The sequence below is a fragment of the Nerophis ophidion genome, linkage group LG17 (genome assembly GCF_033978795.1).
Source record: "Nerophis ophidion isolate RoL-2023_Sa linkage group LG17, RoL_Noph_v1.0, whole genome shotgun sequence".
NCBI classification, from domain to species: Eukaryota; Metazoa; Chordata; class Actinopteri; order Syngnathiformes; family Syngnathidae; genus Nerophis; species Nerophis ophidion.
The window spans coordinates 26,123,716-26,146,147 of record NC_084627.1 but is presented as its reverse complement, the minus strand read 5'-3'; the positions used below and the strand labels follow the sequence as shown (position 1 = coordinate 26,146,147).

The window sequence follows — 22,432 nt, the reverse complement described above, 5'->3', positions numbered from 1 at the left end:
TCTCAAAACCGTGCAGTCCTATCCCACACCACACATAAACTGTACCTGCCAGCTCATTACACTATGATGCAGTTCACCACAGCCAGTCAATGACATTAACAGTGTGTTATTCTTGTTGCTGTTTTTCAGATTAGCTTGTAGCTAACAATGCAACAGTTGATGCTGATAACTTGCATTATGGTGAAACAAACAGGCACTTTAAATCACCACTCTCCAATCAAATTTGTGCTTATTCTAAATATATTGTTTATGTTAATTAATGGAAATCAATTATTAAATGATGTTATTGGATTACGGAAATGCAAATAAAAAATGTCGAATGATACATTTTACAGACAGTGACAGGAATGTACACTGTATCACATGTTTGTGCTATTCATTGTGCAAAACGTTTTAAATTTAACTAAATTTGATCCCTAAAATGTGTATGTGGCTGAATTTCTTCCAAAGCAGGACCCTAACATACAACTCAAGAAAAACAAGATGTTTTGTTATTTTCATTGCAAATGGGCCAAATCACTTATATTACAAAAATAATCTAATGGAAATGACTGTTGTAATTTGACTATTAAGATGAGCAATTTGTCTCAATCCGACCTCAATCCAAACCAACTATAAAATGTGTTACTTTTCCATTAAGCGTCTTAAACCAAAATGTTGTAATTTGTTAATGTCTGGTAACCGAGTATAAATTAATTAAAAGGTTATTAGCAAATCCCAATGCTACTATTGCTAAACGTGGTGTCACTATATTAAAATGAGTTGTGCATACACCAAATAAGCACAGAAATAGCATGAAGACGACGGCTGCACTGTTTGAATGGAGATCTGCCAAGTAAACAAAGTACAATTTAAATGCTGCCAGTCATATAAATACAACACAAACAGCTCCCCTTTTCCTTTTGTCATAGTAGCTGTAATTGTGAGGAAAGTTGAGAACCTCTGGTCAATATGAATGAAGTATTAATAAAACAATTTACCACTGAAAGGGAAGAACATCCGTACAAAAACATTTTGACTTTGTTAAACCACTCAAATATTGAAGAAATCTATTCAAACATGATCACGAGGCAGATTATTTTATTTGATAGGTGACTTGTGCAATAAACGGGAGGTTTTTATCAGGCATTATACAGACAAATAAACAAAATAATTTTAACAGAAGTTATTCTTGTTGAACCCGTATAAGATCAATGCAATGCATATTTTCACTTCAAGCAACCAGTGTTGTATAGAAACAAGAGTTTCCTCAACTTGCCATTTCAGTTGTGTGTTTACACATCCTAGCAATGTTATAGGTGTGCAGTGGCATCCCCTATACCAGTGATTCTTAAACTGTCATCTAGTGGTACGCAACAGAATTACTTAATTTGATATTGTAATTGCAAAGGTCTATAAGCCTTCAAAGGAAGTTGTTACAATCCGACTAGTGTAGACCGTAGTCGACTCAAAAATTAACAATTTTGAATTGTCTTACTCTGTCATCTCTATCACACAACACGCGTGGGAACCAAATGTTCCTCACATTCTCTGCTTACGTCCACCTTTTGCCAGCTTCCTAGCCAATCAACACGCAGAACAAAGACGAACATTGGCACAGAAAACTGCAAGTAACAATAAAACAATTACAGAAAAACTGTTTTGAGATTTATTTTAGTACAATGTTCAGGTAACTTTTATGTGCAATTAATTTCATTTGATTATTTAAGTATGGTGTTTTAAGTTCCTATATTCAAGCACCGTGTTACACTTTAAACTGTGTTATGTTGCAGTGGCCAAACTTATTAATTATATTTGTTAAAAAAAAAACTCTGCCTTGTTTTAATGAATAAACCAACTACACTATTGTATTTTAATGTATTCATTACAGCGGCACACAGTCAAGTGTTTTGTGGGGTGGTACTTAGTGAAAAAAGTTTTAGAAACACTGATCTATACCCTAGTAGAGGGTAGTCAGAAAATGAGACAAAATGACTTTAGTATAGTATTTAGGGTTTCCCGCACATTCATTTATTTGCGGCGGCCCGCCACGAAAGAATTACGGCCGCCACAAAAAATAAATAAATAAATAAAATAATAGATTTTTTTTTTTTTCGGCTTTTGACTCGCTCGACCGCTCATGAAAGCAATGGGACTCTGTCTGTGAATGGAGCTTGTAGTTATATATTATATAAATATGTAAATATTATATAAATATGTATATAGATATGTACATAAAGTGTTGTAATTATATTCCGACTCCGCTTTCTTCTTGGTCATCGCTGCCGCCGCTGCCACCCCCCATCAATAACCCCACGGTTATTGATGGGGGGTGGCAGGGCTGGAAGATATGGCCTTTTTTTTTTTTTTTTTATCTTGACATTTTTAGGCCATATCGCGATACACAATATATATCTCGATATTTTGCCTTAGCCTTGAATGAACACTTGATGCATATAATCACAGCAGTATGATGATTCTATGTGCCTACATTAAAAGATTCTTCTTCATACTGCATTAATATATACTACTTTTAAACGTTCATGCAGAGAAGGAAATCAAAAGTAAGTCAATTGACCAAAACTGTATTTATTAAAGTTATTAGCAGGTGATTTTTCAAATGATGCTACATACTAGCAGTAATGCTACTTTTGGTAGCAACGCTTGTGCCCCACACTTGACAAATTAAAATTGTCTATTCGACATCTTCCCGCTTGATGCCGAACCACCGCCAGACGATAGACCCTCTGCTGTCTCTCTTGGGGATTTATGTTTTCTTCATTCGCACCTTCTTTCTCTCCTATTACCACTCGCAGGGCTGCACTAGAATCACAGCTAACGTTACCCAGTCTGCTACCTCTCTGCTCCGCGAGGGCATATACGTATGTGATGTATGGCGTGACAGTATGTGACGTATGTAAGAAGGTGCGCTTGCTGTCTGTGAGAAGGAGACACAAGGAGTGGGAAGAGCCTGTAGTGTAATGCCCACAGCTAAAAGCAACTGCGTGAGAATGTATACTCCAATATCACGATATAGTCATTTTCTATATCGCACAGAGACAAACCTGCGATATATCTCGTATATTGATATATTGCACAACCCTATTACCAAACGTGTTAAATAAAACCTCTTGCTTTTTTTTTTTTTATGGATACTTAGGCCTAGTAAACTACTGTAATTTAATGTTGTCAAGTGTTTTGTGGGATGGCACTTCGTGAAATAAGTTTTAGAAACACTGATCCAAACACTAGTATCGCGTAGTTAGAATGCATATCACAACTAAATGACTTTGGTATATTATAGTATGATATATTACTATTCAGTGACGGAAACATAATCCAAAAAGTAGCACCCGATGCATTAGGAATGTTTTTTGCCGCTTTGTTTACACATTTATAAGCAAAAGAGTAAATCTGACTGACTACTATTTCCGGAGGGAGTAAAATAGGTCAACTTAAGACACAAAGAGGGAAAAAGCACCCGTTAATGCTCAAATCAAACCCTATTTATAAAATTATACTTTTCCCATATGATATATGAAACTCATGAACCAAAACTAGAAGAAATCCACTAGGAATTCCTATCTTGTCAAATATGCAGAAGCGCAACACGCAGAACATATGTAAACAAAGACTAACATTGGCAGAAAAAACTGCAAGTATTTTTAGTTTAATTTATACCTTTTGTTTTTGCCATCTTTGTGTTCCCTTGTGTACATTATCCTTTCCATCCTTTGTAACTGACCTACTGTGTGGAACAATCGCCCTTATGGATCAATAAAGTTTGTCTTAGTCCAACAATAAAAACATTTAAAAAAATGTGTTTTGATTGTAGTACAATGTTCATTTAATTTTTGTGCAATTAATTTGATTCCTTATTTAAGTATAGTGTTTTATGTTCCTATATTCAAACACAGTGTTACTGTTTAAGCTGTGTAATGTAACAGTGGTAAAAATGATTACCAAACGTGTTAGAAGGAGATTTTCTTATTTAAACGGGAATAGCAGGTCCATTCTATGTGTCATACTTGATCATTTTGCGATATCTCCATATTTTTGCTGAAATTATTTAGTAGAGAAGATCCACGATAAAGTTTGCAACTTTTGGTGCTGATAAAAAAGCCTTGTCTTTACCGGAAGACACAGACGATGACGTCACAAGGGTGAGGGCTCCTCTCGTCGTCACATTGTTTTTAATGGGAGCCTCCAGCAGCAAGAGCTATTTGGACCGAGAAAACGACAATTTCCCCATTACTTTGAGCGAGGATGAAAGATTTGTGGATGATGATATTGATAGCGAAGGACTAGAAAAAAAATAAATAATAAAAAAATAAAAAAAGGCGATTGCATTGGAACGGATTCAGATGTTTTTAGACACATTTACTAGGATAATTCTGGGAAATCCCTTATCTTTCTATTGTGTTGCTAGTGTTTTAGGGAGATTAATTAGTACCTGATAGTCGGAAGGGGTGTGTCCACGGGTGTCTTGAGGCCAGTGTCTGAGGGAAGTCGACGGCAGATACAAGGACAGCGCAAACTTCACAAATCTCCGGTAAGATGCGACTTTTTAACACAATTTTCTCACCAAACCTGCCGGTTGACAAGTGGTTGGGAACCATGTTCGCTTGACCGCTCTGATCCATAGTAAAGCTTCACCTCCAGGAATTTTAAACAAGAAATCACCGTGTGTTTGTGTGGCTAAAGGCTAAAACTTCCGTACTCCATCTTTCTACTTTGACTTCTCCATTATTAATTGAACAATTTGCAAAAGATTCAGCAACACAGATGTCCAAAATACTGTGTAATTATGCGGTTAAAGCAGACGACTTTTACCTGTGTGTGTGTGCAGCGCTCATATTTCCTAAAAACCCTTGACGTCTTGCGTACACGTCATTGACGTTTTCAAGACGAGACTCCCGGGAAATTTTAAATTGCAATTTAGTAAACTAAAAAGGCCGTATTGGCATGTGTTGCAATGTTAATATTTCATCATTGATATATAAACTATCAGACTGCGTGATGGGTAGTAGTGGGTTTCAGTAGGCCTTTAATGTTGTCAAGGGGTTTGTGGGATGGCACTTGGTGAAAAAAGTTTTAGAAACACTGATCTATACACTAGTATAAGGTAGTTAGAATGCATATCACAACAGAATTATTTTGGTATATTATAGTTTTATATATGACTATTCCGTGACGTAAACATAATCCGAAAAGTAGCACACGATGCTTTAGGAATGTTTTTCGCCGCTTTGTTTACACATTTATAAGTAAAAGAGTACATTTGACCGACTACTAAATCAGGAGGGAGTAAAATAAGTCAACTTGAGACACAAATAGGGCAAAAGCACCCGTCAATGCTAAAATCAAACCTTATTTATAAAATTATACTCTTCCCATATATGAAACTCTTGAACCAGAACTAGAGAAAATCTATTAGGAATGTCGATCTTGTCAAATATGCAGAAGCGCAAATGTAAAGTCTTGCTAGATGAGACGGCGAGCACACAACACATCAGCAGCTGGCCCGCATACGTCAGCGTCGTGAGCTCATGTCATGTTTCTGCAGGTTAGCATCAGCAGCCTGTTAGCCTGTTAGCACGCCGAGCTAACGCTAGCATTGGCTGCTAGCTCGCTCGCTAAGCTAGAAGAAAAACAACACCCGCGCGCTGTCTTCAATGACCTACCCATGTCAGAAGGCTGTCACAGAGTTCAATCCGATCCAGCGACCCCGACGTAGTCATTGTTACCCAAAGTCGTTGTGGAATTTAGGAGACAAATAGCGCCCAACCCCAGACGCACCCGAGAGCTGTCGCTGGCTGCTGGGTGTCTCGCAATCCTACACCGGCGTCTGCCAGAGGCTGGGTGGGTGGGCGGAGTCATCATCTGGACTGTTAAAGTTCCACACAAAATAATAGGCAAATAGGTCTGTAACACTGTAAACATTGTTTATTAGTCGGTCATTTCAAATCATTCCATCCATCTTCCTCTGCTTATCCGAGGTCGGGTCGCGGGGGCAGCAGCCTAAGCAGGGAAGCCCAGACTTCCCTTTCCCCAGCCACTTTGTCTAGCTCCTCCCGGGGGATCCCAAGGCGTTCCCAGGCCAGCCGGGAGACATAGTCTTCCCAATGTGTCCTGGGTCTTGGCCGTGGCCTCCTACCGGTTGGACATGCCGTAAACACCTCCCTCGGGAGGCGTTCGGGTGGCATCCTGACCAGATGCCTGAACCACCTCATCTAGCTCCTCTCCATGTGGAGGAGCAGCGGCTTTACTTTGAGTTCCTCCCGGATGACAGAGCTTCTCACCCTATCTCTAAGGGAGAGCCCCGCCACCTGGCGGAGGAAACTCATTTCGGCCGCTTGTACCCGTGATCTTATCCTTTTGGTCATGACCCAAAGCTCATGACCATAGGTGAGGATGGGAACGTAGATCGACCGGTAAATTGAGAGCTTTGCCTTCCGGCTCAGCTCCTTCTTCACCACAACGAATCGGTATAACGTCCGCATTACTGAAGACGCCGCACCGATCCACCTGTCGATCTCACGATCCACTCTTCCCTCACTCGTGAACAAGACTAATAAGTAATAGAACTCATCCACTTGGGGCAGGGTCTCCTCCCCAACCCGGAGATGGCACTCCACCCTTTTCCGTGAGAGAACCATGGACTCGGACTTGGATGTGCTGATTCCCATCCTGGTCGCTTCACACTCGGCTGCGAACCGATCCAGTGAGAGCTGAAGATCCTGCCCAGATGAAGCCATCAGGACCAGATCATCTGCAAAAAGCAGAGACCTAATCCCAAGGCCACCAAACCGGAACCCCTCAACCCCTTGACTGCGCCTAGAAATTCTGTTCATAAAAGTTATGAACAGAATCGGTGACAAAGGGCAGTATTGGCAGAGTCCAACCCTCACTGGAAACGTGTCCGACTTACTGCCGGCAATGCGGACCAAGCTCTGACACTGATCATACAGGGAAAGGACCGCCACAATAAGACAGTCCGATACCCCATACTCTATGAGCACTTCCCACAGGACTTCTCGAGGGACACAGTCGAATGCCTTCTCCAAGTCAAATCATTCCAAATAAGTAAATCACTGTTAGGCAACAGACCACACTATTAAAGTTAAAGTACCACTGATAGTCGCACACACTAGGTGTGACGAAATTAACCTCTGCATTCCACACCCTGGGAGATGAGGGAAGAATTGAGCAGCAGTGGTGGCCGCGCTCAGGTATATTTTTTGGTGATTTAACCCCCAATTCCAACCCTTGATGCTAAGTTAATAGGTCCCATTTTTATAGTCTTTCGTATGACTCGGCCTGGGGATTGAACTCACGACCTACCAATCCCAGGGCAGACACTCTAACCACAAGGCCACTGAGCAGGTATTGTAGCAAGTAAAGATCCATCCATTTTCTACCGCTTGTCCCTATCGGAGTCGCGTGGGGTGCTATCTCAGCTGCATTCGGGCGGAAGGCGGAGCACACCCTGGACAAGTCGCCACCTCATCGCAGGGCCAACACAGATAGACAACAGTCACACTCATAAGATACCCAAAAGAATGGTGTTACTATACTAATTAGGGCTGCAAATCTTTGGGTGTCCCACGATTCGATTCAATATCGATTCTTGGGGTCGCGATTCGATAATATATTGATTATTTGGATTCAACGCAATTCCCGATTCAAAAACGATATTTTTCCGATTCAAAAACGATATTTTTCCGATTCAAAACGATTCTGTATTCATTCACTACATAGGATTTCAGCAGGATCTACCCCAGTCTGCTGACATGCTAGCAGAGTAGTAGATTTAAAAAAAAAAAGCTTTTATAATTGTAAAGGACAATGTTTAATCAACTGATTGCAATAATGTAAATTTGTTTTAACTATTAAACGAACCAAAAATATGACTTATTTTATCTTTGTGAAAATATTGGACACAGTGTGTTGTCAAGCTTATGAGATGCGATGCAAGTGTAAGCCACTGTGACACTATTGTTCTTTTTTTTTATTTTTATAAATGTCTAATGATAATGTTAATGAGGGATTTTTAATCACTGCTATGCTGAAATTATGACTAATATTGATACTGTTGTTGGTAATATTCATTTTTGTTTCGCTACTTTTGGTTTGTTCTGTGTCGTGTTTGTGTCTCCTCTCAATTGCTCTGTTTATTGCAGTTCTAAGTGTTGCTGGGTCAGGTTTGGTTTTGGAATTGGATTGCATTGTTATGGAATTGCTGTGTATGGTTTGTTGGATTGATTGAAAAATGAAAATAAAAACAATCGATTTAAAAAAAATGAGAATCGATTCTGAATCGCACAATGTATCCGAATTGATTTTTTCCCACACCCCTAATACTAATGCTATTAATTGTCTTAATTAAATACTTGACTCGTTTGCACTGATTGACACACCGCTAATTCATCATTAGAGGCGAGTGTAATCATACTAAAGTGGTATACTATTTCAATAGCATGAGCAAGTGTCTTCAAACGTTTGACATCTCCCGTTAATCAGGTATATATGGGTAAACTTAGACTTAGACAAAATGTATTGATACCCAAGGGAAATAGTTCCACACAGTAGCTCAGTTACAAAGGATGGAAAGGATAATGCACACGACCGCACAAAAACAGGGTGAAAACAAAAGGTATAAAGTAGACAAAAAAATACCATGGTAGCAATATAACATATAACATATGTAATATATATATATATAAATCCCCCCCCCCAGACAGTTTTTCATGCTTTAGTGATCAAGTGGTTAAAAAAAAGGCAACAGAGTTGTTCAGTTTCCCAGCTGTGGTGTATGCATGTATGTCACGACTGATTACCAAATGATGTGTTCCATCATTAGTCACTGCTAGCACAGAGTGGTTGTACTTGTACTTGTGCAACCACATTACAATCATAGAATTGGCAGACTCAAGTCCAACTAGTTTACAGATGTCGATGAACTTTTTTTGCTTTTGTTAGAAACAGAGAGTGACACTAACTTCAAAAAGGCAGAATTTTACTGTAACTTCCACCCTCGTGCTATTTCAAGAATACAAATGTCATGGATGAAGTTTCAACATTCATATCCCGGGGTTATGACCCCTCATGGGTTCCCATTCCTTTAAGGGTCCAAGAAAGGATGCCTAATCTTAATGGTTGCCTCAATTAAGACCTATTTAACTGTAATAAAAGAAAGACAATCATTGTTATTTGCGCATTGCTGAAGTGCCATTTATTTTTCAAGCCCAGTTATCAAAATTGACTAATTGTCTTGCATTATGATATAGATTACAGGCACACACACAAGCAGGTTGTAAGAGTCACATGATGGTGTCTTAAATATACTCATATAATTTAACATTAAAGAGCATCGATAAAAAGGTCCCATCAAATAACAGTACCACCTTTCTACCAATATTGATTGGCCTCTACTCCAAAAAGTGCCTTATTTTGACGAATTATCACCTCATCTTTAATAAACGCCTCTTTGTTGCTCCTTTATAATGTTAAACAGTTTAGCTTTACTCTGTCATCCAATAGCCACTGTAGACCAAACTAAAACAGTGGTAGTCTCGAGTCATTCATTTTGACCCATTTGTACAAATACAACTGAATTTAGGACAATGCTAAATCATCACAATATGCTAGTATAATGATATAGCAATATATATATACAGTGGCAGCCAAAATAGTGTTGCACTTTCTCCTCTTATCGTAATGACTGACACCATACATCATTTAACTAAGATATAATTAAAGTTGGGGGAAAGCGAACACAAATATGCAGACGCTATTTGTACAAATAAAGACCTTCCACCTATAATACACACCTGGCAATCTCTGAAGTTGGGTAAGTTAACAACCTTGGACACAGAGGAAATATGATCACTAAGCAATGGTATCCCCTCCATGTATTGGTTGAATTGCTTTGTATGAGCCTATCAAGTATTCTTGCTGCCAACTTTCTCTAAGCCCTTCGAGCAGACCAAAAGTATTGATCAAGTTCGGTAATTTATATACACCTTCTTAAACGATCTCGGAGCGTGAAGAAAGCAGGCTTTGTGTGTCTCATTGACCTAGCCGTTCAGTCTCTGCGTCACCACCTCGCGGTACATGATTGAGATGTAAATAAAGAAGAGTAGGATGACAAAGAAGTCGTCCATGAATCCCAGCAGGCCGAAAAGCGCCTCGGGGAGGATGTCTAGGGGCGAGGCCAGGTAGGTGAGGGCGCCAACCAGGCAGAGGATAATTCGAATGCGGAACATCCAGAAGAGGCCGCCCATGGAAAACATCTCCCTGAAGGCATGGCGGAGGAGGGTTGGCACGTCTCGCAGGCGGTCCATTAGCTGGGAAAAATAAACAATGCATCGTAAATACACTACACGTTCTTTTCTCTTGGAAAAAAAATATGTAATAATTTAAGGATATTTCAGTCTTTTAAACACAACTGAACTTCTAAGATTGAATACAACTGTTATGGAACACAGGTCGATGTTTACTATGTTCCTATTTGTATAAAACATTGAAGCTCAAAGTAATCTATTACATGGTTAAACTGTAGCTATCGTGGAAGCATTTCAAGTAACATTTTACCGTAACCATAATAAACAGTGTTTTTCATACAATCATTATTTGTTAGCTGGGAATACAGGCAGACTACCTGTGCGCCCATAAACACATTATAATGGGACTGTCCGTGTACATAGTACACTATGGCAGCAAACATAAAAAAGTAAATAACTTGCACAAACGGGATGCAGATACAGCGGCACCTGCATTTACGAGCACATTGCGTCCCACGACCGAGCTTGTCACTCAAATCACTCGTATCTCGAAGCAGCTCCGAACATTGAAATCAAATGAAATTATTTTAATCGGTGCTTGGCCCTCCCAAAATATGACACTTTTAAAATATAAAATGCCTTTACAAAAATGACATTTTAAACAAAAAACCTTAGACATATTGTTTGAAAAGCATTACAATAGTATGTACTACAAACAACTACAGTAATCTTAATAAATGTGATATTATTTACTTTTGTATGTGTCTCCTACGCTATAAGCTGTTTCTCCATCATGTAACAATAGGAACATGAAAATTGTTTTTCTGTTGCACACGGACATTTTTGAGTGATGGATCGGAAAGGTCAGAGTTGATATGTATGTCTGTGTACCAAAAGTAATGCTCGGCCATCCAGTTTGTTAAGTAAGGACTCGACAGAACAAATTGTAATGTATCAAACCCGGCATCTGCAGCTTCTCAATATTTTCATGGATAAATGTATGTCCTTTAGATGTTTGTGGTTAAATGATGCAGACATTTTCTCAGTTCCGGTGGTTGGAGGGCAGTAGTGTGTCCGTCACTGAGCAGCGCTCAAACATTTGTTTCTTTTGTAGAAAAAGCGGAAACAGCAGTGGGTAACAATAATTCAACTTTTTATGGTTCAAACGTCACAACCCTGTGACAAATTATTACTTTAACTGGTATGCTCCTCTAAACTTAAATTATGCTGGAAAATCAAGGCAAAACAAAAATGGTACTGTATTTCAAATTACTCGTGAGTTAAAGTACTCATAAGTTTAATTACCCCTGTAGTTCATGATCGGTTAAAAAAATGTGGGTGGCTTGTGAAATCGGGACATGGGGATTTCTTACGAATTGCGATCATTCAAAATATTTAAAAATTGCATTTAGAAATAGTGTTGCATGTTGTGTCCTACCTTGTAAGAAATCAATCAGGGGACTGTCAGCACATTGACGATCATTAATAATAAATATTGTGATCTGATTTTTAAAGTAAACTGAGAAAATGTGTTATTTCAGAATCAAACTGGTAGCGCTTGGTATTACTTGGTACCTCGGAAGTATCCCTCGATTTATAAAAGTTGGGTGACCCCTGCTTAACTTGCTTATTTTTACTCAAAGTTTTCATTCGGCTTTGGAGATTCCACTGTATATGAAGCACTTGTGTATTCTGCTCCAAGACTCGATACTCACAGATCTCGGCTGATCTGAGAAGCGTCGGTTATAATCGTTGATGTCTCTTAAGATCAGCTGAGGTACCGCTGTGCCATCCTGGACTCTCTGAGGCGTGGTGTGCTGATGAAAAAGCGGGAAGAGCAGCGTTACCTGGAAAAACAAAGAAAATAACATATGTATATACAGGTGCTGGTCATATTATTAGTATATCATGAAAAAGTTGATTTATTTCATTAATTCCATTTAGAAAGTCAAACTTGCAGAATGTATACATTCATTCCAAACAGACTGATACATTTCAAGTGTTTTTTGCCATAAAGGAGATGATTATAGCTGACCACCAATGAAAACCCTAAATTCAACATCTCAGAAAATTAGAATATGGTGAAAAGGTCAGATATTTAAGACACTTGGTGCCACACTCTAATTAGCTAACTAACTCAAAACACCTGGAAAAGCCTTTAAATGGTCTCTTGTTTTGATTCTCTATGACACACAATCATGGGGAAGACTGCTGACTTGACAAATGTCCAAAAGATGACCATTGATACTTTAAAGAAGTAGGGCAAGACACAAAAGGTCATTGCCAAAGAGGTTGGATGTTCCCAGAGCTCTGTGCCCAAGCACAGTAATAGAGAGGTGAAGGGAAGATAAAAATGTGGTAGAAAAAAGTGTACAAGCAAGAGGGATAACCGCGCCCTGGAGAGGATTGTCAAACAAAACGGATTCAAAAATGTGGGGTATATTCACAAAGAGTGGACTGCAGCTGGAGTCAGTGCTTCAAGAACCACCACGCACCGACGTATGCAAGATATGGGCTTCAGCTGTCGCATTCCTTGTGTAAAGCCACTCTTGAATAAGAGACAACGTCAAAAGCGTCTCGCCTGGGCTCAAGACAAAAAGGACTGGACTGCTGCTGAGTGGTCCAAAGTTATGTTTTCAGATTAATGTAAATTTTGTATCTCCTTTGGAAATCAAGGTCCCAGAATCTGGAGGAAGACAGGAGAGGCACAGAATCCACGTTGCCTGAAGTCCAGTGTCAAATTTCCACAATCGGTAATGGTCTGGGGTACCATGTCATCTGCTGGTGTTGGTCCACTGTTTCCTGAGGTCTAGGGTCAATGCAGCAGTCTACCAGGAAGTTTTAGAACACTTTATGCTGCCTGCCGCGGACCAATTTTATGGAGGTGAAGATTTCATTTTCCAACATGACTTGGCACCTGCACACAGTGCCAAATCTACCAGTACTTGGTTTAAGGACCATGGTATCCCTGTTCTTGATTGGCCTGCAAACTCACCTGACCTTAACCCCATAGAAAACCTACAGGGTATTGTGAAGCGGATGATGCGAGATGCCAGACCCAACAATGCTGAAGAGCTGAAGGCCACTATTAAAGCAACCTGGGCTCTCATAACACCTGAGGAGTGCAACAGACTGGTCGACTCCATGCAACGCCGTGTTGCTGCAGAAATTCAGGCAAAAGGAGCTGCAACTAAGTATTGATTGCCGTACATGCTGAAACTTTCCATGTTCATACTTTTCAGTTGGCCCGTATTTCTGTAAAATATTTTTTGGTACTAGTCGTAACTAATATTCTAATTTTCTGAGATACTGAATTTGGGATTTTCAGTAATTGTCAGTACTAATCATTAAAATTTAAAGAAATAAATATTTCAAATATATCACTGTGTGTGTAATGAATTGATATAATATGTAAGTTTCACATTCTGAAAATAATTACTGAAATAAATCAACTTTTTCATGATATTCTAATAATATGAACAGCACCTGTAGCTGCATCGAAGAAAATCAAGATATATTTAAAACCAAAAAAAAGCCTTCTGACGCAGAAACTGATGTTATGTTCGCTAAAACTGTAAATTTTGGTTTTTAAAACTAGCAGCCAGAGAACTAAAAAATCCAAACTACTGTATGTGCGTTTTCACAGTTAAGGCAACAATATGAGTCAACTCTTACCATTTGTCTGCATATGGGACACTTAATGGCACCCAACCAGGTGCCATACCTCCAGTAGGCTATAATACATGATCCTATGTTGGGGGGAGAAAAAGAATAGACTTGTATTAAATAACATAAAAGCAAAGGCTAAGTGATCATTCAAAAAAAAACTAACGCAGTGGTTCTACAACTTTTTTCACAAAATACCAACTCAGATTAAATTTGTCTCTCCAGGTACCACCATATTGACCAAGATTAAAATACAGTAGCGTAGTGAGCCAACATATTCATTAAAAACAAAGCAGAGGTATTATTTAACAAGTATACTGTATTTAATATTTTACTAATCTACACACAATTTTGAACAGTAACACAGTGTTAGAATATAGGAAAATAATACACTATACTTTAATCAAGTGATTATTTTGTGGACCATGAAATGGAGCCCGCGTTTACCACAGTTCCAGAATCACTGCTCTAACCGATACCGACAAAATCCAACCTGATATAATTACGTAGTTATTGTTCAAATCCTATTTTGATCACAAGACGTACTTTGTTGGAAATGGTAACTAAGTCTCAGACCAAAACAAGTGTGCGTGAGGAATACTATATTCTTACCACAGAATAGATGACCACAATTGGTTTCGACAGGCAGGACAGCCTGTTGTAAACACACAGGGCAAGACATGTCCGTGTAATACTGCTGCCTTGTTTCCGGCTGAGGATTTTCCTCCTGTAACACATTAATAAAATGACACATATGAACGTAACTAATCAACACTACCATACAGTAGTTCAATATACCTGGAAGGAGATATTACGTCACAAGTATGCATGACACATTCAACCAATCAAATATGTGCAGCTAAAATCTTAAAAATGTTGCGTTGCATGTATGGTTTCCTTCTCATGTGTTCGATTTGGCTTTTTGCCACCTTACCTGTTCCGTTTGCAGCTGCTGTCGAACAGCTCGAACATGCTCCTGATTCTCTGGATGAATATTCTGATGGTCTTCCCTGCAAGATCAATGTGCAAAAATCAACATTTTGATTTCAGCTAATGCAATTGAGCGTTTTCACTGACGTCACGACTCCATCTTTGAGGTATACACACTTGTAAACATTGAGTCAGTCACCAATGGAGCCATGAGGTGAAATTTTATGCCAAGTCCATATTAAATGATGCCAAAACTTTTCAAACATTCGTAAAGGGATTGACGTGATTCCAAAAAGAAAGAATGTTCTATTAGCAAAGTGACACAACTAGGAGGAGATCTGCAAGCGATGCAATTAACTTTTTCTAATAGCCACATTGCAGAAATGTCCATCCATCCATCCATTTTCTACCGCTTATTCCCTTTCGGGGTTCCGGGGGGCGCTGACGCCTATTGTGTAATGACAAATACTTCACTGGGAGCAGCTCTACATGACTGAGTATGGTTTATTTATTTCAGACATGCTAGAAATTACATTTGGGAACAAAACTTTATAAATTTCACTTTTTCCTGCTCTTTTCTACATATGAAAACCCTAATCATTATGTATTGTTTTTGTTGAGAAATATATTTTTTGATGTGTACTTCACTGTGTTTTGCTTTTGTTTTAAACATGTCAGAAATAATAAACTACTAATTCCATTGCTACCAGTATTACGGAAATCCTGGGGTTAGTTTTAAACAAATCAACAAGTCCAAAAAGAAGTAGAAAAGGCAGAGCTTATTAATCCCATGTCTATTACTGACAGTTCATCCATTTTGTTCACTTACAGTTTGCCTTCTCAATTTAAGCTTGGTCCACTTCCTGTGTGAAAAGAAGGTGTTGTTTTTTTGTTTGTTTTCATCAAACAACAAACAGGAGCCTAAAACGTGACACTATTTTGCTAGTGCAGTGTTAAGGAAAGTATGAAAAAAAATATAATAGTATAAACAAACTTTTAAAAAGGTGATAAATTGTTAATATAAATAGAAAAAAAGTAGATTTGAGAAAGTGGGGTCATAAAATAAAAGCATGTAAAAGTAATGAAAATGACAACACGACTGAATTTGACACAATATCATGATTTATTAATGAATAAAAAATAAATCATGAAAATCTGTAAATAAGGTGTGATATTAACATTCGAATAGCGTAATGTGTTGTTGTATGCTTAAAAAGATTAAAATACGTAAATATTACATGTCATTATGAATATGCCTGTTACTACATTAAATGATAAATGGGTTGTACTTGTACAGCGCTTTTCTACCTTCAAGGTACTCAAAGCGCTTTGACACTACTTCCACATTCACCCATTCACACACACATTCACACACTGATGGAGGGAGCTGCCATGCAAGGCGCCAACCAGCACCCACCAGGAGCAAGGGTGAAGTGTCTTGCTCAGGACACAACGGACATGACGAGGTTGGTACTAGGTGGGATTTGAACCAGGGCCCCCCGGGTTGCGCACGGCCACTCTTCCACTGCGCTACGCCGTCCCTATACATTATGTATATATCTATATCTATATCTATAGATATAGATACACACACACACACACACTTAGAGTAGAGTGGCATGCCCCTGGGGGGCACGGTGCGATGCCAGAGGGGTCGCGTGTGACCTCAAGGAACATGCTTTTTTTGGCTGTACAAGACTATGATGCAGTACTAGGGATGTCCCGATCCAGGTTTTTTCACTTCCGATCAGATACTGGCCTATCCGAGCATGTATTAAAGTTTAAAGTTATTTAGCCTACTTAGTTGTCAGATTCATGTTGAAAAGGGTTTTAGTACTCTTGATCACAGCTAGCCAGCTGAATAAGGTGAGTTTGAATAATACACAAAGGTTGGTATTCAAGGATAAACACAAAATAGAAAAAAAATTATACATGAAAAACAGAAATGGCATCATTAAACAGTAAAAAAGTGAACAGTATAAAGTGCCAATAATGCTGTAAACATTATTTTAAAAAAAGCAAAACGCACAAACAACCTGAGTGGGATAAAATGTCTATAACTCAGCATCAATATTTGCTCTTGAACAAGTGTAAACTTCCATCCATCCATTTTCTACCGCTTATTCCCTTTTGGTGTTGCGGGGGGCGCTGGCGCCTATCTCAGCTACAATCGGGCGGAAGGCGGGGTACACCCTGGACAAGTCGCCACCTCATCGCAGGGCCAACACAGAAACTTAAAATATAAAAATAAAAACTATCTACACACTCCTTTCAATTGTTTGCCCCAGTCAGGGGGGGGCAAACAATTGAAGTCCAAGTATAATGGGGAGATTCTTTCTAACAAAAACGAGCACTTCAAGATGCTCAGGTGTCAGCCTGCTCCTGTGTTCATCTATGAGTGCTAAAAAGCCTCTCACTCTGAAGAGTCATTAAAATGTCCTACAACTTTACCACCACGCTTGACTTTATTGCTGCATGTTTTGCACTCCACTTCTTCATCTTTTTTGTTTTGTAGGGTAAAATGTAGGTGTGTAACGGTACACAAAAGTTTCAGTTAGGTACGTACCTTGGTTTAGAGGTCACGGTTCGGTTCATTTTCGGTACAGTTAGAAAACAACAAAATATAAATTTTTTGGTTATTTATTTACCAAATTTGTAAACAATGGCTTTATCCTTTTAACATTGGGAACACTATAATAATTCTACCCACATTAATCCAGATTAAACTGCCTCAAGTTGTTGCTTTGATTAAATAAAATGACAAAACCTTTGTTCTACATATAAAAAGTGCAACATTAAACATTTTCAAGTCAACTCATCATGCTTAATTTATTACAGTATTTGGGAAGCCTGTAGTTGACTTTTATTATACAGACGTACACACACACACACACACACACGCAAGCACAAACACACAGCAAAATGAGCTAACGTAACGCTAAAAGCTAATTAGCCTTCACCTCAACCCAGAACTATGAGAGAGCTGAGCTGCAGTTTAAGTTTCTAGAATGTCAACGGGCTCATAGTGATGTTTGTAATAGTTGTGACTGGGAAGTGTTTTTTATAATTTGGGGAGTGTACGATGTCAGCTGCTCACCTGCCAAACACATATCTGCTCATCTCGACGCAAGCACTGACTCCATGCGCTCTGAATACGCACTGCTGATTGGCTGTTACATTGCTCTGAATACGCACTGCTGATTGGCTTTGTATGTAACCAATCAGATGGTTGTGTGGGCGGGACAATGCTGGGTGCTCACTGCTCAGACAGAGGCAGCTGCAGAGCAGCTTGTTAAGACTTTAATTTACAAACTCGTTTGATACACCCTCGTACCGAACCGAAACCCCCGTACCAAAACGGTTCAATACAAATACGCGTACCGCTACACCCCTAGTAAAATAATCCCACACAGCTGACATTTTTACCGTAACTTTTAATTCACATGGCCGTCTTAACGGTTAGAACAAAGACATGTGCATGTGTTGAAGGTGTGCTGGAAAATGCGGAACGGAGCGTAGGAAGCAGCAGAAGAGTGGAATGTATTATTTCAGCATGTTGGAAAACACGGACCAGATTTAAAAAAAAAAATAATGAATCTGGATCGGCATTTTCCCATGTCTTGCCGATACGCATTTTTTGGCAAATATCGGCGGCCGATTCGATCCAAATATCGGATCGGGACAACCCTATCAAAGACTATAAAAATGGGACCCATTGCCTCCCTGCTTGGCACTCATCATCAAGGGTTGGAATTGGGGGTTGAATAACCATAAATGATTCCCAGGCGTGGCATCGCTGCTGCCCACTGCTCCCCTCACTTCCCAGGGGGTGATCAAGGGGATGGCTCAAATGCAGAGGACAAATTTCACCACACCTGGTGTGGGTGATGACAATCGTTGGTACTTTAACTTTAACTTAACTTTTTAACTTACTCTCTACCTATGACTATATTTAATACTAAATACTGGTATCATTTGTGTATTTATTGTATCTGCTGATATATTTCTATAGTAGTTGTAAATAAATAAAAAAATACCAGCTGATACCAATAAAAGGCCGAAATCGGTATACATAAAAATGCCAAATATTGGTGCTGATAATATTAATCAGTCAATCCCTGACTTGTAGTGTTGTAGTGGGGATAAACGCGACCTGAGTGTTTGGACTGCAGTTGAAAACAATCTAAAATTATTAAAGTTAAAGTACCAATGATTGTCACACACTTTGTGTGGTGAAATTATCCTCTGCATTTGACCCATCACCCTCACCCACTGGCCACGACTGGGAATCATTTTTGTTGGTGCTTTAACCCCGAATTTCAAACCTTGATGCTAAATGCCAAGCAAGGAGGTAATGGCTCCCATTTTCATATTCTAGGATATTTTAATGATCAGATACAGGTCACATAAGGCAAAAAAACAGAATTGGCCTGCACATCCCTGCTTAGCACTCAGCATCTAGGGTTGGAATTGTGGGTTGAATCACCAAAATGATTCACAAGCGCAGCCCCTCCTGCTGCTCACTGCTCCCCTCACCTCCCAGAAGGTGAAACAAGGGGATGGGTAAAGTGCAAAGTGAATTTTTTAACACTAAACACTGGTATCATATATGTATTTATTGTATCTGCTGACATATTTCTATTGTAGTTGTATTTTTTTTATTTTTTTTAACACCAGCTGAAACCAATAAAAGGGCAATATCGGTATACATAAAAACGCCAAATATCAGCGTTGATAATAATAATCGGTCAATCCCTGACTTGCAGTGTTGTAGTGGGGATAAATGCGACCTGAGTGCACAGACTGCAGGTGAAAAAAATCTAAAGTTATTCACACTAACACAAAAAAAATATCAGATACAGGTCACATAAGGCAAAAAAAAAACCAGAATTGATCTGCACCTCCCTGTTTATTACTCAGCATCAAGGGTTGGAATTGGGGGTTAAATCATCAAAATGATTGCATATCGGCGCTGATAATAATAATTGGTCAATCCCTGGCTTGAAGTGTTTTCTTTTGCGCCATTTCATTTCGCGCCTGTTAATTTGGAGACGAATTGTGACGTCACAATTTTGATGATGTGTAAGTGGGTGATAAACGCAACCTCAGTGTTTAGACTGAAGTGCAAAAAAATCTAAAGTTTTTCACACCACCTTGAAAAAATATCAGATATAGGTCACATAAGGCAAAAAAGCAAAAAACAAACAAACAAAATTGACCTGCACTGAAAACGTAGCCAAAGTCTCTTGTCAGTTGGGTCTTTCATTTCCCTACAGTCCAGATGATGTCATCATCAGTATTTGACGGGTTCATGGATGTCTTTGACAACGAGTACTTGCTTTGGTCCTCCATTTAACTGGATATTAATTTTGCAGTTGAATTTGAATGTTAAACATGTTAACATTATCCACCAAGTGTATGTGCTCGCAAACACCTCATTCTGTTTTTAATTGGTTGTAGTCTTTTTACGTGTTTTAGGAAATTTTTGTACGTGTTTTAGGAGTCTTTATGTGTTTTAGGAGTCTTGTTATGTGTTTTAGGAGTCTTGTTACATGTTTTAGGAGTAATTTACGTTTTAGATGTCACTGTGCATCTATTCTGAGTCATTTTATGTGTTTTAGAGTCATGTTTAATGTTTTAGAAGTTGGTTGTTGTGTTTTTAAATGTTTTACTAGTCATTTTAATGTGTTAAGTCATTTATGCATTTGTGGTTCGCACAAGAGGTAGAACATCTCACTCTGTGTTTTCTGGAATATGAAAATCGCACCTGGGGATAGGTTGATTGGCAACACTAAATTGGCCCTAGTGTGTGAATGTGAGTATGAATGTTGTCTGTCTATCTGTGTTGGCCCCACGATGAGGTGGTGACTTGTCCAGGGTGTACCCCGCCTTCCGCCCGATTGTAGCTGAGATAGGCGCCAGCGCCCCCCCGACCCCAAAAGGGAATAAGCGGTAGAAAATGGATGGATGGATGGATGAAAATCAAATTGACTAAAGATTCGATTCATTAGCTCCTCCTTCCTTTTTAAAACTGCTCTCCAATAAGACTTGTATCATACCTCATGCTATACTGTTTTGCCCGGCGAGTACCTCCAACTTCGAGTGACAAACACTTTAGAGGGGCGGGTAAACGGCCGTGCCAGCAACTTTAGGGTTCCAGGTTCGATCCCCGCTTCTGCCATCTGAGTCGCTGCCGTTGTGTCCTTGGGCAAGACACTTTACTCACCTGCTCCCAGTACCACCCACGCTGGTTTAAACATGTCACTTACATAAAAGCGCTTTGAGTCACTAGAGATAAGCGCTATATAAATACAATTCACTTCAGACGTCTTCTATTATTTCCTTTGCGTGCTTACCTGCAGAGCAGCGCGAGGATCCCTGCCAGGAAGGTGATAGTGAGCACCACCACAAACACAACTTGGTTGCTGACACCTTCTATGAAAGAATCTTCATCTTGGATGAGGTAGTCCAGGTCCCCACATTGATTGTCCTCCATCGCTCATAACCAACACATCACCCCCAATGCTGACTGCAAGGATTGCATACACATACATGTAAACATGCACCTAGAACATTTTCATTTATGAATGATTACACTCAAGCTATTTGTGGCTGAAACTTATCGAATACACCTTCGATGTAATTATAGTAACGACTCACCTTTTAGCTCCACTGTTACAAACTAGGCCCTGCGATGAGATAGCGACTTGTCCAGGTCGTACCTCGCCTTCCGCCCGATTGTAGCTGAGATAGGCGCCAGCGCCCCCTGCGACCCCAAAAAGGGAATAAGCGGTAGGAAATGGATGGATGTTACAAACTATCTCAGGAGTAGGCTTATAATAACGTCACTTTCTAGGATTGTTAGGTATTACAAGCTGGTATATTCGGCCTGTCGTGGTGTTAAGGTACGCTTAGCCTACTGTTCTAGTAGCTAAACTTGGCAAAAAGTCACCGTAGTCTGCATAGAAATGTATTTTTGTTTCAGGAAGACATGACTTGCTAGCTCGCTATCGTCTTGTTGTCAAGCGCATATGTTCAAGCTACCAAAGATCTTCATCAAGGAGAGATGCTGACGGCTAATAGGCCAATCGGAGAATATGCGGTAATGTTACTGCAATCATACAATATAACACCAAATACGAAACAATACAAATTATTATGTCATCGTTATTTTATTTAGCTATTTTTATATGATGTAATATTTAAAACTATTGGAGTGTGTGTGTTTTTTATTGCTAAAGTTGATCTCCGAAGTCTTGCGTTATGCTGTTACGCATTTGTCCACAAGTATACACTCTTAAGCTGATAATGTTTCTGACAGTAAACTGAAGGCTAATACGCCAATAGGAAATATGCGGTAATGTTACTGCAATCATACAATATAACACGAAACACAAAATATAAATAAATATGTCATCATTATTTTTTTAGCTATTTTATATCATTTAAAAATTAAAACTCCTGTAGTGTGTTTGTTTTATTGCTATAGTGGATCGCGGAAGTCTTGCGTTATTGCTGTTACACATTTGTCCACAAGTATACACTCTTAGGCTGATAACGTTTCTGATAGT

The 22,432-nt window shown here is 39.2% G+C and overlaps 2 protein-coding genes across 5 annotated transcripts in view; both read right to left on the bottom strand.

The window, feature by feature from the left end:
* hook3 (hook microtubule-tethering protein 3) overlaps positions 1 to 5,831 on the bottom strand; it is a 58,931-nt gene extending 53,100 nt beyond the window's left edge. For all 4 annotated transcript variants that reach the window (XM_061876693.1, XM_061876692.1, XM_061876695.1 and 1 more), the window contains exon 1: positions 5,664 to 5,831. In XM_061876693.1, coding sequence (XP_061732677.1) covers positions 5,664 to 5,720 — 57 coding nt within the window. In that variant the 5' untranslated portion in view covers positions 5,721 to 5,831. The remainder of the gene's footprint in view (positions 1 to 5,663) is intronic.
* Positions 5,832 to 9,185: 3,354 nt separating this feature from the next.
* rnf170 (ring finger protein 170) lies at positions 9,186 to 21,921 on the bottom strand. Its single transcript, XM_061876691.1, has 7 exons — positions 21,522 to 21,921; positions 21,218 to 21,390; positions 14,866 to 14,941; positions 14,544 to 14,658; positions 13,941 to 14,014; positions 11,981 to 12,112; positions 9,186 to 10,328 (listed from the first exon to the last, which is right to left on the bottom strand). The coding sequence occupies exons 2-7, from the start codon at positions 21,355 to 21,357 to the stop codon at positions 10,059 to 10,061; spliced, it is 807 nt and encodes a 268-aa protein (XP_061732675.1). The 5' UTR covers positions 21,358 to 21,390; positions 21,522 to 21,921; the 3' UTR covers positions 9,186 to 10,058.
* Positions 21,922 to 22,432: the final 511 nt, after the last annotated feature.

Coding starts and splice junctions, on each gene's coding strand:
- rnf170 (XM_061876691.1), bottom strand. CDS start 21,357: ATGGAGGACAATCAATGTGGGGACCTGGACTACCTCATCCAAGATGAA. Junction 14,015..14,543: donor TTGTGGTCATCTATTCTGTG/GTAAGAATATAG, acceptor CCCCCAACATAG/GATCATGTATTATAGCCTAC. Junction 12,113..13,940: donor GTCCCATATGCAGACAAATG/GTAAGAGTTGAC, acceptor TTGTTTTTCCAG/GTAACGCTGCTCTTCCCGCT.